At 47.8% G+C, this 16,628-nt stretch overlaps 1 protein-coding gene and 1 long non-coding RNA gene across 5 annotated transcripts in view; one reads left to right on the top strand and one right to left on the bottom strand.

Moving 5' to 3' along the window:
• LOC135055325 (uncharacterized) overlaps positions 1 to 6,003 on the top strand; it is a 36,596-nt gene extending 30,593 nt beyond the window's left edge. Inside the window, exon 2 of the long non-coding RNA XR_010243717.1 lies at positions 5,902 to 6,003. This is a non-coding gene — a long non-coding RNA (uncharacterized LOC135055325). The remainder of the gene's footprint in view (positions 1 to 5,901) is intronic.
• The window catches only part of KCNQ2 (potassium voltage-gated channel subfamily Q member 2), a 251,808-nt gene that overhangs the window by 51,183 nt on the left and 183,997 nt on the right, over positions 1 to 16,628 (bottom strand). For all 4 annotated transcript variants that reach the window (XM_063959228.1, XM_063959230.1, XM_063959229.1 and 1 more), the window contains one exon: positions 5,873 to 5,941. In XM_063959228.1, coding sequence (XP_063815298.1) covers positions 5,873 to 5,941 — 69 coding nt within the window. The remainder of the gene's footprint in view (positions 1 to 5,872; positions 5,942 to 16,628) is intronic.

Genomic DNA, 16,628 nt, shown 5'->3' with positions numbered 1-16,628 from the left:
TAAATTTTCGCCTGCCGAGATGAATTATGACGTGGGTAACCGGGAATTGTTGGCTATTAAGGATGCACTCGAGGAGTGGAGACACTGGCTTGAGGGGGCTAAGTTTGTGGTCTCAATTCTCACTGACCATAAGAATCTGGCATATTTAGAGTCAGCGAAGCGTCTCAATGCCAGGCAGGCACGATGGGCTTTGTTTTTTGCTCGCTTTAATTTTTTGATAACATATCGCCCTGGGTCAAAAAACATCAAGGCTGATGCGCTCTCGCGGAGTTTTGCTCCAATCCAGGAGACCACCGAGGAGCCGTTGCCCATTGTTTCCCCATCATGTATTAAAGTGGGCATTACCCAGGACCTCTTATCATTAGTCCTTAGAGCACAGGAGCAGGCTCCTCCAGACCTTCCGGTAGGTCTTTTGTTTGTGCCTCCTAGGTTAAGACAGCGAGTGTTCCTGGAATTCCATGCCAAGAAGTCGGCAGGTCACCCGGGTATTGCCAGAACTCGGGAGTTGCTATCTAGGGCGGTGTGGTGGCCCTCGGTGGCTAAGGATGTGGATCAGTGGGTTCGGGCATGTGACATCTGTGCCCGAAATAAGACTCCTAGAGGGGTTCCTGTTGGCCCATTACATCCACTCTCTATCCCATCTAAGCCATGGACCCACATTTCAATGGATTTTGTGGTGGACTTGCCCAAATCCTCGGGGATGACAGCCATCTGGGTTGTCGTTGACAGGTTTTCGAAGATGGCGCACTTCGTTCCACTGGTTGGGCTGCCATCAGCCAGACGCCTGTCTGAATTATTTATGCTGCATGTTGTGCGTCTCCACGGGTTGCCACTTGATGTGGTCTCTGACCGCGGATCCCAGTTTGTGGCCAAATTCTGGAGGGCATTTTGTTCCGATCTCCAGATTTCTGTCAGCTTGTCGTCAGGCTACCATCCGCAGTCTAATGGGCAGACTGAAAGGGTGAACCAGTCCTTGGAGCAGTTCCTCAGGTGTTATGTCTCCAAGTGTCAGACTGACTGGGTTGCTCATCTGTCCATGGCGGAGTTTGCCTATAACAACGCGGCTCACTCTGCTACAGGGATCTCTCCCTTCCTTTGTGTGTATGGGCATCATCCTAAGGCCAATTCTTTTGACCCCCTGGACTCCACGCCTGGTGGTTCCTCTGTGGTTTCGGTCCTTAGAGGTATTTGGCGGAAAGTGAAGAAAGCCCTTGTGTCTGTGTCATTAGTGACCAAAAGGGTTTTTGATAAGCGGAAAAGACCCTGCAGCTTCAAATTAGGAGACTTCGTCTGGTTGTCTACCAAGAATTTGAAGTTGAGACAGCCATCTCATAAGTTAGGGCCCCGGTTCATCGGCCCTTATAAGATCACCAGGGTTATCAATCCGGTGGCATTTCAGTTAGATCTGCCCCGTTCTTTGGGTATCAATAAAACATTTCATTGTTCCCTTTTAAAACGGGCGATTAGTAATCCTTCTTCCAGTGGAAGACCTTCCCCTCTTCTGATACGTGGCCAGAGGGAGTTTGTTGTTGAAAGGATTCTTGACTCCAAGGTGGTTCGGGGTCGGCTGTCATTTTTGGTGCACTGGAAGGGGTATGGCCCGGAGGAGCGGTCGTGGGTGCACAGTTGTGATCTTCATGCCCCCAGACTGATACGCTCTTTCTTCTCGCAGTTCCCCGATAAACCCGGTGGTAGGGGTTCTTTGACCCCTCGTCAGAGGGGGGGTACTGTTAGGGTCTCCTGCCCTGTGCTGCCACGTCGTCATGGCAACCGGGAGACAAGTGCTAGTGGAGTAACCTGAGCGCAGCTGATACTCCGGTTCGGGTCTTTTGCTGTGCAGTGGTTATAGGCTCTGTGCACGGCAGGGGATCCGGTGCTGGTTTTTGTGCTCACAGTCTGTGAGGTCTGAGTGGGGCGTGGACAGCACCTGCTTTATAAGGCCTCTTTTCAGGGTAAGCAGATGCTGCTGAATCTCTGTTGGTTAGTCAGTTCATGAAAGTTAGCCAGTACTGTGTAGCTTTGTATTTGTTTGTTGCTTACTGCAAATAGGCCTGGGGATTTGGTATTACACTCTGCCAATCCAGACCTAGCAGTAAGACTGGAGTCAGTCGTTTAGCTTGCTGGGGTTCTGTTATTACTCTGTGAACTTAGCAAGTTTGCGGCTGTATTCTAACACTTGCCTGTCTAATCCTGTCTCACTGTGCTAGGTGTCAGGGGTCAGTTTAGTGGCAGTAAGCTTAAACCTGTGCACTGCAAGTGAGAATCAGGATTGTGGAGGCTCTCCTTGTGTCTATCATTCCATCTCTGACCAAGGAGTTTACTGCCACACCCGTTGGTAACCCTTTAGGGTTTTGCTGTTGCCCTTAGCAACAGCATTTCGGGTTCTCTACGTATTAAAACACAACATCTTGCTTTTTACATCTGAGCAGTTCTAATACAAGGGAGATACCCAGTTCCTTAGCCTCTGGGCTTCTCTGTTCACTGTGTGTGTATTTTGTTACCCTATCACCTTCTGTGTACGTTATGTCATATTCCCCAGTTTGTCTGTGAGTCCATTTGTTTTGCATAACAGTTCAAACACCAGTACATTCCTGCAGACACTGGAGTGCATAACAGTTCTGACACTAGTACTTTCCTGCAGGCACTGGTGTGCATAACAGTTGGCCTGGAGACTTACCATATCAAATATATGCATCTGAGATCTCTGAATTATCTACCACCATGTAGTTCTCAAATGTTGTTGCTGATGTCATTCCGTGTGCTAGGGGATACCTGTTTTTTGGTACTTTATCTCTCTCCAATCATATACTTCCATGTAAAAGACCCTCCAATGGTGTAACAATGTATAATTCAAGTGAACAGTCTGGAACCTTACATTAGAGAGAGGTGTGAGACCACCGGGATTTACCCTGTACCCGTCGGCTAGTATGACCCTGTGTACCCCACACCCACTTAGTACTTCTTGGAGTCTTAAGGTTTATCAACAATTTTTCTTTTTAACTTAATATTGCTTCCCGTTAGATAGGGGTAAATTCCCATTCTTTATCTCAGTCAGTGCACATAACTTAATATTGCTTCCAGTTAGAAACCGGTAAATTCCCATTCTTTATCTCAGTCAGTGCACATATGTTTCCATGGCTCTTTGTTATCTGAGCTTTTTATTTCCCTGTGACTCTTTTCTTTGTACTTCATAACCTATATTGCTATTGTTATTGGTTGGAACTTACAGTTAGTTGACTTCTATCAGAACCCACTATTTGTTCACCTGTGTATTGTCTACTTGTTTGACTCTTTCAAGAAACACATTACAAAACCTCCTACCAAAACAACAGAGTAGCATTATCTCATTACCAACAGAATCAGCAGAGGCATCCCTTTCGTTAGATAATCCTATATTTAGATTATCAATTTACTATGAATTACTGACATCACTGACCATAAGGCACAAAGGACTAGTTAGGTCAATAATCCCTTCCGAATTGATAAATTACAGAACACCTGCATATTAGTTCAGCCAATTAGATGACTGTTCAATCCCCAATATCTTATTTTAACCACACAACGGATGCTGATGGTGCTCATAAACAAACTATAATATAATAGGTGGATCTCAAAACCAGGCAGATTTTCTTAATTCCTTGCAAACACACTCAGACATGCAATATAATTCCTATATGACCACTGATTTAATGTTATACACATATTAGCAGAAGGGGGAATGGATATTAATTCCGTGCTCTGTTTGTCCATTGGGGAGTTAGAGAGCATCTATTCTCGCTCCTCAGCGTTCACCTCACATACATCAAATGCTAGGAATACATGAGTCACCGACGGAGAAGGAGGCGTCGGTATGGTAACCACACTCGCCTGTAGCCATGGAAACCGCATACTGATCACCTCAGAAGCTGAACAAAAATGTGCATTTGCACTGCAAAAGCTACTTCTGCCCTTTTTTCACAGAAAGGTCACATGGATTAAATAATGCACAGAATGTCCGAGACTGTAAAGTGCAAGACCTTGGCTAATGATGAAACAGAATACAGAACTGGTATCTTATATGGCTGACTAAAAGTCAGGACGTCATCAACAGGTGAAGTATTTGGAAGCCCTCACAGGATGAAGGGGTACTGCAACCTAGGAATTATTTTACTTTTTTACATCGCAAATTATATTGAATTGATGTCGGATCCTCTCAGACATGTGACTATTCAATGCTGACCAGAAACGGGCAGCATTCCGATAAATGCAGATTCGACTTGATTACAAGTCGAATCTGCATCAGCGAAAAACTGTTGAAAACAGACGTGTTTTCAACAGAAACACGAGGGTCGGTGAGTTTTCCCGATAAATGCCGTTTTTTCAACAGTTGAAAAGTCCGCACTGTCATTGAATAGGTTAAATGCAAATTCGACGTAAAAATGTCGAAAAGTGCAGTTTTTCCAACTGTCAGAAAAAACGTCACGAAATGAATATACCCCTTACAGTAAGTAAGCCTATGCATACATTTTTTTACATTTTGTGTAAGACCTAAATCTCTGTCTCACAACACTCCAAACCTCCTAACTCTGTACAAGTGCTCCTTTGCATTCAGTCCTCCAAAGCGGAGGTCTAGAAATGTCACAGAACTCCACAACACCTTTGTTTTTGTTCTTTGCACGCAGTACAGTTTATACGCAGACAAAGAAAATGTCATGCAGCATTAATTACAGCCGTCTCATCAATGCGCTAATGCTCCGGACACAACAGGGGTCAGAGCTCTGGCATTCAAAAATGTTTTGTCCTCCTCCCTCAATATAATTAAATACACAGGTGTCAATACTCTAAATATTAGACAACCAGCTAAATGCAGAGAAACTATACAAGTGTTTGTGTATGGAAAAAATAAAGTAAAACGTTACATTTATTTAATGTTACATGGCAAAATCATAAAAAGGTACTAGTATTTTGGACCTGTCATCTGCTAGGTTACTAGAATGTAAAATGTTTCCTGTTTTTCCTTTAGAGCAGGCATGTCCAAACTGCGGCCCTCCAGCTGTTGAGAAACTACACATCCCAGCATGCCCTGACACAGTTTTGCTGTCAGAGAATGCTGAAGCTGTGTCAGGGCATTCTGGGATGTGTAGTTTCTCAACAGCTGGAGGGCCGCAGTTTGGACATGCCTGCTTTAGAGTCTTTCTTCTTTCAGCTGTTCAACATATTATAAAAAATAAAAAAAATTGACAGTAACGTAGCATGTATGGCTGATCCTCGGGATCTCCTGTCAAAGGCACTAAGTTGTCTCCAAATCTCGCCTGTAGCCTTCCAATTTCTGTGTTTTTCTCGTTTGGCGTAGCTGAATGTCTCTCTCCCCAGACTATGCCATTAGTTTATTCCCATTCACAGGAATTAGTCCTTCAAGTGAAGGATCCAAGGTCAAAGCCTTAACTTGTTTGATGCCAGCAGACTATGCCTGGGCACCCGCTAGTGTGCCAGTTATGTTATGCCTGAGCACGGTGGAGGTAGAGGGGTCTATTCTCTTGAGGCAGGAAGGTTAAAGGAGATGCCCCATGCCTTGCCTCAGTGACCCAGCCACTGGCCTCTGTTCATTCCCAATGTACCCGCCCTTCATAGCGCCTCCATATTTCCTCACTGCATGTGTGCGCTGCCCTCTGAATCTCAGTGCGCATGTTATGGGCACCCAGTTGAGTAGTAATATATAGTTGATTTTGTTGAGATTAATGTCATCCAATGCATCTTTTATTCTGTAGGGTTTCAAGTTGCAAAGTAATAAAGCATAATTTATCACTGTAAGGAGAACTATGACTTAACACGTGCACAATGATTCAGCACTATGCATGCATGACACCTTACTCCCCCCACTGGCACATCTGACCTGAATGTTAGTCCTGATTTGCTTTTCAGGTTCCGCAGAAGGTCCAGCTGGTTGAGCGGTGGGATTAGCCTGTGAAAAGGATACAGAGAAAACCACATGAGACTTTTATTACATAAACATGTCTACACAAATTTCTTATGGTCACTAATTCACTCTTGGTTTGTATACTATTTTAATTCTGGAGTGGCCCGTGGTTTATTGTGATTCTTACAGCTGCATCATACTGCAGAACTGACTAGTCATGGGTATGAATGACTGGGAACTAACTGAGGCGCACTCTGAAATGAAAGATGACCCCTTTAAATTTCAATGATTATGAGGAAATACAAGGATTTTTTTTGCATTTTTGAAGGACTACGATTTATGTATATTGAATATAATAGTGAGCATAATGGCAATATTTTCTTATTTGGTTTTGGGGAGAAATTATATGGTCTTTGGTGCTCAAGTCACGACTGTAAAAAGTAATTTTGCTTCTAAGCATGAAGGGAGAAGTGAACAGAAATGCTTTCAGCACCATTTACAGAACACGGCACAACTGTTATTATTTTAGTCCTAAAAACACCTCTTTCAGAAAAGAACAAACCAGAAATAGCAGGCCACAAACACAAAAACAAATGAGGCAAAGTACGGTACAACCACAAGATATCTCATGACCAACATATACACAAAACAATATGCATAACATAGGAACTGGGAGAAACACAAAGTTCAAGCAGTACTGAGGAAACCCTCCAGTCAACAGCAAAATGTAATAGTGTGATGCAGCATGTGTGCCTCAGTGTCGTGACTAGTTTCTAGTGAATTGGATTATTAGTTTAATACATAAACTGACTACTTTAGTGACATCACTGAGGCAGCCATTTTGTGGATTAAGCTAATAAGAGTATGCAGCCAGTTGACTAGTACATGGGACAGATGTACAAAGCATTGGAGATTGAGAAAGTGGAAAGAGATAAAGTACCAACCAATAATCTCCTGTCATTTTTCAAAGTCGGCCTGTAATGTGGCAGTTAAGAGCTCTCTCCACTTTATCACTCTCCAGTGCTTAGTACATATCATATAAGTCTCTAGTTTCTAGTAAATTGATATTCCACATTCTCATTAATTTAATTTATAAATTCAAAACAGCATGCCCCCATTGTGAATATGAGGCAATTTCACTTTAATAGGTCAGCTATTTTCCTATATTTGGACAAATGGACCTGATTCACTACCGTTTGCAAATGTGAGTTTGCACGCTGTGAGCAATTATCAGCAGACTGCGCATGCACTGTGAACGCATTGCACGTGCATGAAGGGTAAAATTAGGATTTTGGTTACCTACCGGTAAATCCTTTTCTCGTAGTCCGTAGAGGATGCTGGGGTCCACATTAGTACCATGGTGAAGAGATGGGTCCACCAGGAGCCATTGGCACTTTAAGAGTTTGAGAGTGTGGGCTGGCTCCTTCGTCTATGCCCCTCCTACCAGACTCAGTCTAGAATCTGTGCCCGAGGAGACGGACATCTTCGAGAGAAGGATTATACACAGATAGTGGCGAGATTCACACCAGCTCACTTATACAAGGCACATCAAGCTAACTAGCTTGAAAACTCAGCAACTGCTGAAACATTACTTACCAAGTAATAATGCAGTACGTAACCAAACAAAGTTGTACTGAACTAGATAACAACTGCAGGAAAACGAAGCGCTGGGCGGGCGCCCAGCATCCTCTACGGACTACGAGAAAAGGATTTACCGGTAGGTAAGCAAAATCCTATTTTCTCTTACGTCCTAGAGGATGCTGGGGTCCACATTAGCACCATGGGGATGTACCAAAGCTCCCAGAACGGGAGGGAGGACACGGAGGCTCCTGCAGAACTGATAGACCAAGCTTCAGGTCCTAAGAGGCCAAAAACTCGAACTTGTAGAACTTTGCAAACGTGTTCGACCCAGACCAAGTTGCTGCTCGGCAAAGTTGTAACGCCGAGACACCCCGGGCAGCCGCCCAGGAAGACCCCACCTTACAAGTAGAGTGGGCCTTAACAGACGTAGGACACGGCAATCCTGCCGTAGAATACGCATGCTGGATAGTGAACCTGAACCAGCGAGAGATCGTCTGCTTAGAAGCAGGACACCCAATTTTCTTAGGATCATATAAGACAAACAGAGAGTCCGATTTTCTGTGACGAGCAGTCTTCTTCACCTAGATTTTCAGGGCCCTTACAACATCCAAGGACTTTGAAGAAGTTGAGGAGTCAGTAGCCACTGGCACCACAATAGGTTGGTTGATATGAAATGCCGACACAACCTTCGGAAGAAACTGCTGATGTGTCCAGAGCTCAGCTCTATCTTCATGGAAGATCAAGTATGGGCTTTTACAGGACAAAGCCCCCAACTCCGACACACGTCTAGCAGAAGCTAAAGCCAACAAAGTGACAGCCTTCCATGTAAGAAATTTCTCTTACGTCCTAGAGGATGCTGGGGACTCCTAAAGGACCATGGGGTATAGACGGGATCCGCAGGAGCTTGGGCACACTGGAAAGACTTAAACTGGGTGTGAACTGGCTCCTCCCTCTATGCCCCTCCCCCAGACCTCAGTTAGACTTTGTGCCCAGGACTGACTGGACACTCACTAGGGGAGCTCTCCTGAGTTTCTCTGGAAAAGACTTTTGGTAGGTTTTTTATTTTCAGGGAGACCTGCTGGCTACAGGCTCCCTGCATCGTGGGAGTGAGGGAAGAGAAGCAGACCTACTTCTTCTTAGTTTAAGGGCTCTGCTTCTCGACTACTGGACACCATTAGCTCCAGAGTGTTCGATCACTTGGTGCGCCTAGCTGCTTGTTCCCGGAGCCACGCCGTCACCCCCCTCACAGAAGCCAGAAGACAGAAGTCGGGTGAGTATGAGAAGAACAGAAGACTTCAGGACGGCAGAAGACTTCAGTAACCAGGTACATGCTCCCACACAGACACTTCCTCCATCGGCACTCACAGGGTGCAGGGCGCTGGGGGGCGCCCTGGGCAGCATGTTACTGAGGTTTGTAGGGCCGGCATTTTCAGGATTTTGAACTTGGCGTGCTGATGCGCGCCGGGAGGGGGCGGAGCTTAGCCGCGCGGCTCACAGGCGCCATTTTTTCCTCACACGCGGCATGCAGGAGACGCTGGTCCGGGACCTCCACAAGCTCCACTAAAGTAACGGGGAGCTTATCAGGGGGGGGGGGGGGGGGCGCGTCACAGTAGCTGGTGCAGATTTGGTGTTATTGAGGCAGCGCTGGTACATATATTCGTTGGGGGGATATATGGGCGCTGGGGTGTGAGCTGGCATACTCCCTCTGTGTTTCTCTATCCAAGCTTCCTTGTGGGCCTGTTCCCTGGCTGAGGCATTGTGTGTGTGAGTCAGTGGGTCGATACTCCGTGTCGACATGTCTGAGGCTGAATGTTATTCACCGGTGGAGGTTATTGGGGGGGCAGATGCGGGTCTGGAGTTGGCTCTGATTTACTTGCACTGTTGAATACAATTAAATCTAATGTGGCTTCTTTATCAAAGAGATTAGATAAATCTGAGTCACAGACACAGGTGTGGAAAAAATCCATGGAGGATGCTTTGTCGCAGGTACAGACCCCTTCGGGGTCGATAAAGCGGCCGTTTACTCAAGTGGTAGATACTGATACCGACACGGATTCTGAGTCCGATGTCGACTTCACTGAGGCTCCTTTACATCCGAGATTAGTTAAGAGTATTCAGTACATGATTGTTGCCATAAAGGAAGTGTTGCGCATTTCTGAGGAACCTGCCGTACAGGAAACAAGGATTTGCTTGTTTAAAGAGAAAAAACCTGAGGTGCAGTTTCCCCCCCTCTCATGGGATGAATACTCTTTGTGAAAAGGCTTGGGAGTCGCCGGACAAGAGGTGTCAGATTCCCAAGAGGATTTACATGGCGTATCCTTTCCCCTCTATTGATAGGGGAAAATGGGAGGCGTCTCCTAATGTTGATAAAGCTTTATCTCGTTTGTCTAAGAAGGTGGCGCTTCCGTCTCCTGACACGGCAGCTCTCAAGGATCCGGCGGATCGCAATCTGGAGACGTCTCTGAAGTCCATTTTCACTAATACGGGTGCGTTGCTCAGACCTGCTGTGGGTCGGTATGGGTGAGTAGTGCTATTGCTAAATGGGCTGAGAATTTAGCTGCTGATATGGATACCCTTGATAAAGATACTGTTCTTTTGACTCTTGGTTATATCAAGGACGCTGCAGATTACCTGAAGGATGCGGCGAGGGATGTTGGTCTCTTGGGGTCAAGAGCCAATGCCATGTCGATTTCGGCCAGGAGGGCGCTGTGGATCCATCAATGGAATGCTGATGCCGATTCCAAGAGAGCTATGGAAGCGTTACCCTTCAAAGGTAATGTCCTGTTTGGGGACGGCTTGGCTGACCTGGTTTCTACCGCGACTGCGGGTAAGTCGTCTTTTCTTCCCTATGTTCCCACACAACACAAAAAGCCACCACATCAGCAGATGCAGTCCTTTCGTCCGAATAAATACAGGCGAGGAAAAGGTTCGTCCTTTCTCGCTTCAAAAGGTAGAGGAAGGGGAAAGAAGTCGCCTGCAGTGTCAGGCGCCCAGGACCAGAAGTCCGCCCCTGCCGCTACCAAGTCCACCGCATGACGCTGGGGCTTCCCTGGGGGAGTCCGAACCGGTGGGGGGCTGTCTGCAGTTCTTCAGTCGGGTCTGGGTTCAATCGGACCTGGATCCGTGGGTTCTAGAGATTGCATCTCAGGGTTACAGGCTGGAGTTTCAGGAGACGCCCCCTCACCGGTTTTTCATGTCGGCCCTGCCAGTGTCTCTTTCGGACAGGGAGGTGGTGCTGGCAGAAATACAAAAGTTGTGTCATCAGAGGGTCATTGTTCCCGTTCCCCCGTCTCAACGGGGGGGAGGGGTTCTACTCGAGCCTTTTTGTGGTGCCGAAACCGGACGGTTCGGTCAGACTGATTCTGAACCTAAAGTCCCTCAATCCATACTTGAAAGTTTTCAAGTTCAAGATGGAATCTCTTCGAGCGGTGATTGCCAGCCTAGAAGGGGGGGACTTTATGGCGTCAGTCGACATAAAGGATGCCTACTTACACGTCCCGATATATCCTCCGCATCAAGCTTTCCTACGGTTTGCGGTACAGGATTCTCATCACCAATTTCAGACGTTGCCGTTTGGGCTTTCCACGGCCCCGAGGATTTTCACCAAGGTCATGGCAAAAATTATGGTTCTCCTTCGCAGGCAAGGGGTTACAATTATCCCGTACTTGGACGATCTCCTGATAAAGGCGAGGTCCAAGGAACGGTTGCTGAGGAGTGTGAATTTGGTACTGTTGGTGCTGCGACAGCACGGTTGGGTACTAAATTTGCCGAAATCTCAGTTGATTCCGGCCACTCGGCTGTCTTTTCTGGGCATGATTCTAGACACGGAGTTATGAAGAGTATTTCTTCCAGAAGAAAAAGCTCTAGAACTGCAGTCGATGGTCAGGGAACTTTTGCGGCCGAAGAGTGTGTCCATCCATCACTGTACTCGGGTTCTGGGGGAAATGGTTGCGGCGTACGAAGCCATTCCGTTTTGCAGGTTTTATGCCCGGGTGTTTCAGTGGGATTTGCTGAGCAAATGGTCCGGGTCTCACCTGCACATTCACCGGAAGATAAGTTTATCTCCAAGAGCCAAAATTTCTCTCCTGTGGTGGCTACAAAGTTCTCACCTCCTAGAAGGACGCCGCTTCGGTATCCTGGACTGGGTGCTTCTGACAACAGATGCAAGTCTCCGGGGCTGGGGTGCTGTCACCCAAGGAAGAAACTTCCAGGGGAGATGGTCGCTCCAGGAGGCGTCTCTCCACATATATGTTCTCGAGTTAAAAGCCATTTACAACGGCCTGCTACAAGCAAGAAGCCTTCTTCAGGGTCGATCTGTCCTGGTACAGTCAGACAACATCACAGCGGTGGCACATATAAACCGTCAAGGCAGAACAAGGAGCAGGGCGGCAATGGCGGAGGCCACAAGAATCCTTCGCTGGGCGGAACAACACGTGAGCGCCCTGTCAGCAGTCTTCCCACCGGGAGTGGACAACTGGGAAGCAGATTTCCTCAGCAGACACGATCTCCATCCGGGAGAGTGGGCTCTTCACCAAGAGGTTTTTGCGGAGGTGACGAAGCGTTTGAGAATTCCGTTGATCGACATGATGGCGTCTCGTCTCAACAAGAAGCTCCCAAGGTATTGTTCCAGGTCAAGAGACCCCCAAGCCAGCGCGGTGGACGCCCTGGTGTCTCCGTGGGTGTTCAAGTCGGTGTATGTGTTCCCTCCACTTCCTCTCATTCCAAAGGTACTGGGGATCATTCGTCGAGCAAGGGTTCAGGCGATTCTCGTCGTTCCAGATTGGCCAAGAAGGGCCTGGTATCCGGATCTTCAGGAATTACTTGTGGAAGATCCTTGGCCGCTTCCTCTAAGAGAGGACCTGTTGTTGCAGGGTCCGTGCGTGTTTCCAGACTTACCGCGGCTGCGTTTGACGGCATGGAAGTTGAGCGCCAGATTTTAGCTCGTAAGGGTATTCCCGGGGAGGTCATTCCTACTCTCATTAAGGCTAGGAAGGAGGTTACGGCGAAACATTATCACCGTATTTGGAAGAAGTATGTTTCCTGGTGTGAGATTAAAATGGCTCCTGCGGAAGATTTTCATTTGGGTCGTTTTCTCCACTTTTTGCAGGCAGGTGTAGATGCAGGCCTGAAATTGGGCTCCATCAAAGTGCAGATTTCGGCATTGTCTATTTTCTTTCAAAAGGAATTAGCTGTCCTCCCTGAGGTTCAGACGTTTGTGAAAGGAGTATTGCATATCAATCCTCCGTTTGTGCCTCCTGTGGCTCCATGGGATCTTGACGTGGTCTTCCAGTTTCTCATGTCTCCCTGGTTTGAACCTTTGCGTAAGGTTGAGTTGAAGTTTCTCACCTGGAAGGTAGTCATGTTGTTGGCACTGGCGTCTGCCAGGCGAGTGTCTGAGTTGGCGGCCTTACCTCATAAAAGCCCGTACTTGATTTTTCATTCAGATACGGCGGAATTGAGGACTCGTCAACAATTTTTACCGAAGGTGGTGTCTTCGTTTCACATTAACCAACCTACGGATGCTGTGGCGGTTCCAAAGTCTCTGGATGTGGTGAGAGCTTTGAAGATCTACGTCGCCAGAACGGCTATTGCCAGGAAAACTGAGGAGCTGTTTGTCCTGTATGCTTCTAATAAGATTGGTCATCCTGCTTCGAAACAGACTATTGCACGCTGGATTTGTAGTACGATTCAGCAGGCTCATTCTTCGGCAGGGCTACCGGTGCGGAGGTCAGTGAAAGCCCATTCTACCAGGAAAGTTGGCTCGTTTTGGGCGGCTGCTCGAGGCGTCTCGGCTTTACAGCTTTACAGCTTTACAGCCACCTGGTCGGGTTCAAACACTTTTGCTAAGTTCTATAAGTTTGATACCCTGGCTGATGAGGACCTTGCGTTTGCTCAGTCGGTGCTGCAGAGTCGTCCGCACTCTCCCGCCCGGTCTGGAGCTTTGGTATAAACCCCATGGTCCTTTTGGAGTCCCCAGCATCCTCTAGGACATAAGAGAAAATAGGATTTTGGTACTTACCGGTAAATCCTTTTCTCCTAGTCCGTAGAGGATGCTGGGCGCCCGTCCCAGTGCGGACTGTTACTTGCAGTATATTCTTGTTGATTAACGTGGTTTAGACATGGGTTGTGTATTTCTGGTTTTCAGCTTGTTGCTGTTGTTATTTCATACTGTTATCTGGTTTACTGTTACTCCGGTTGTACGGTATGTTTGTGGTGTGGGCTGGTATGTTTGTAGCCCTTAGTTTACACAAAAATCCTTTCCTCAAAATGTCCGTCTCTCCTGGGCACAGTTCCTATAACTGAGGTCTGGGGGAGGGGCATAGAGGGAGGAGCCAGTTCACACCCAGTTTAAGTCTTTTCAGTGTGCCCAAGCTCCTGCGGATCCTGTCTATACCCCATGGTCCTTTTGGAGTTCCCAGCATCCTCTACGGACTAGGAGAAAAGGATTTACCGGTAAGTACCAAAATCCTATTTTGACCTCAACCTCCTGAAGAGGCTCAAACCAGTCAGATTGGAGAAACTGCAACACCACGTTAAGATCCCATGGCGCCGTAGGCGGTACAAAGGGAGGTTGGATGTGCAGAACTCCCTTCAAAAAAGTCTGAACCTCAGGGAGGGCAGCCAACTGTTTCTGGAAGAAAATGGATAGAGCCGAAATGTGGAATTTTATGGATCCTAACCTCAGGCCCATAGCCACACCTGTTTGCAGGAAGAGGAGAAAACATCCCAGTTGAAACTCCACCGAGGGAAGCTTCTTGGACTCGCACCAAGATACATATTTTTTCCAAATACGATGGTTATGTTTTGACGTTACTCTTTTCCTAGCCTGTATCAGGGTAGGAATAACCTTGTTCGGAATACCCTTCCGAGCTAGTATCAGGCGTTCAACCTCCATGCTGTCAAACATAGCTGTGGTAAGTCTTGATAGGCGAATGGCCCCTGCTACAGCAGGTCTTCCCGAAGAGGAAGAGGCCTCGGATCTTCTAGCAGTAGATCCAGAAGATCCGCGTACCAAGCCCTTCTTGGCCAGTCCGGAGCAATGAGGATTGCCTGAACTCTTGTTCTTCTTATGAGTTTGAGAACTCTTGGAATGAGTGGAAGTGGAGGAAACACGTACACTGACTGGAACACCCACGGAGTCACTAGGGCGTCCACCGCCACTGCTTGCGGGTCCCTCGACCTGGAACAATACCGCCAAAGCTTCTTGTTGAGACGAGAGGCCATCATGTCAATTTGGGGTACACCCCAAAGATCTGTTACCTCCTTGAACACCTCCGGATGGAGACCCCACTCCCAAGGATGGAGATCGTGTCTGCTGAGGAAGTCCGCTTCCCAGTTGTCTACCCCCGGAATGAAGATTGCTGACAGCGCCAACGCGTGTTTTTCTGCCCAGAGGATGATTCTTGTTACCTCTGACATTGCAGCTCTGCTCTTCATTCCGCCCTGTCGGTTTATGTAAGCCACTGTTGTCACATTGCCCGACTGCACTTGAATGGCCCGATTTCTCAGAAGATGGGCCGCTTGGAGAAGACCGTTGTAGATGGCTCTTAGTTCCAGAATGTTTATCGGCAGGCCGGTTTCCACACTTGACCACCTTCCTTGGAAGGTATCCCCTTGAGTGACTACGCCCCAGCCCCAGAGACTTGCATCCGTGGTTAGAAGGATCCAGTCCTGAATCCCAAACCTGCGGCCCTCCAGAAGGTGAGGTAATTGCAGCCACCAGAGGAGTGAAATCCTGGCCATTGGCGACAGACGTATTCTCTGGTGCATGTGTAGATGGGATCTCGACCACTTGTCCAGGAGATCCAGTTGGAAGGACCGAGCGTGAAACCTCCCATACTGCAGAGCCTCATAAGAGGCCACCATCTTTCCCAAAAGGCAAATGCACTGATGAACCGACACCCGGGTTGGCTTCAGGACATCCCGGACCATCGTTTGAATCACCAACGCTTTTTCCTCTGGAAGAAACACCCTCTGCACTTCCGTGTCGAGGATCATTCCCAGAAAGGACAACCTCCTGGTTGGTTCCAAATGGGATTTTGGCAGATTCAGGATCCAACCATGTTCCCTGAGAAGCTGGGTCGTGAGAGCTATGGACCGTAACAGCATCTCCTTGGACGATGATTGTAACAGCAGATCGTCCAGATATGGAATTATGTTCACCCCCTGCATGCGGAGGAGAACCATCATCGCCGCCATCACCTTGGTGAATACCCTTGGCGCTGTGGAAAGGCCGAATGGCAGGGCCTGGAACTGGAAATGACAGTCCAACAATGTGAAGTGGAGATAAGCCTGATGCAGCAGCCAAATCGGAATGTGGAGGTACACATCCTTGATATCCAGGGATACCAGGAATTCCCCCTCTTCCAGACCTTATATCACCGCCCTTAGAGACTCCATTTTGAACTTGAACTCCTTCAGAAAGGGGTTTAGCGATTTTAGGTTCAGAATGGGTCTGACCAAACCATCCGGTTTCGGTACCACGAAAAGGTTCGAATAGTAACCTTTGTTTTGCATATGAGGTGGTACTGGCAGAATGACCTGTGCCTCCACCAACTTCTGGACGGCTTCTTGCAGGACGGTCCTGTCTGCCAGCAGAGCTGGCAAGCCTGGTTTGAAAAATCGGTGAGGAGGGAGATTTTGAAATTCCAGCCTGTACCCCTGGGACACAATATCTTGCACCCAGGGGTCCAGGCCGGACGACACCCAGACGTAACTGAAATGCCTGAGTCTCGCTCCCACCGGCCCCACCTCTGGGTCGTGCAGTTCACCGTCATGCGGAGGATTTTGGTGTACCTGAAGCAGGTTTCTGTTCCTGGAAACCTGCAGCAGCAAGTTTCTTGGACTTGGGCCGACCTCCCCGAAAGAAGGTGTTGGACGGCTTGGCCTTTCTGGGCTTGGTAGGCCGAAAGGGCTGTGATGCAGTTCTTCGGAGCAGGTGTAGCTGAGGGAAGAAAAGGTGACTTACCAGCCGTAGCCGTGGAGATCCACGCATCTAACGCTTCCCCAAAGAGAGCCTGACCCGTGTAGGGTAGGGTCTCCACACTTCTCCTGAATTCCGCGTCCACAGTCCTCGACGAGCTGATACAGACATGGAAGAAATTCCCGCAGCCATGGAACCCAGGTCTATCATGGATTCTACCAGAAATCC

The sequence above is a fragment of the Pseudophryne corroboree genome, chromosome 3 (assembly GCF_028390025.1).
Source record: "Pseudophryne corroboree isolate aPseCor3 chromosome 3, aPseCor3.hap2, whole genome shotgun sequence".
NCBI classification, from domain to species: Eukaryota; Metazoa; Chordata; class Amphibia; order Anura; family Myobatrachidae; genus Pseudophryne; species Pseudophryne corroboree.
This window is presented reverse-complemented; position numbering and strand designations above follow the sequence as displayed.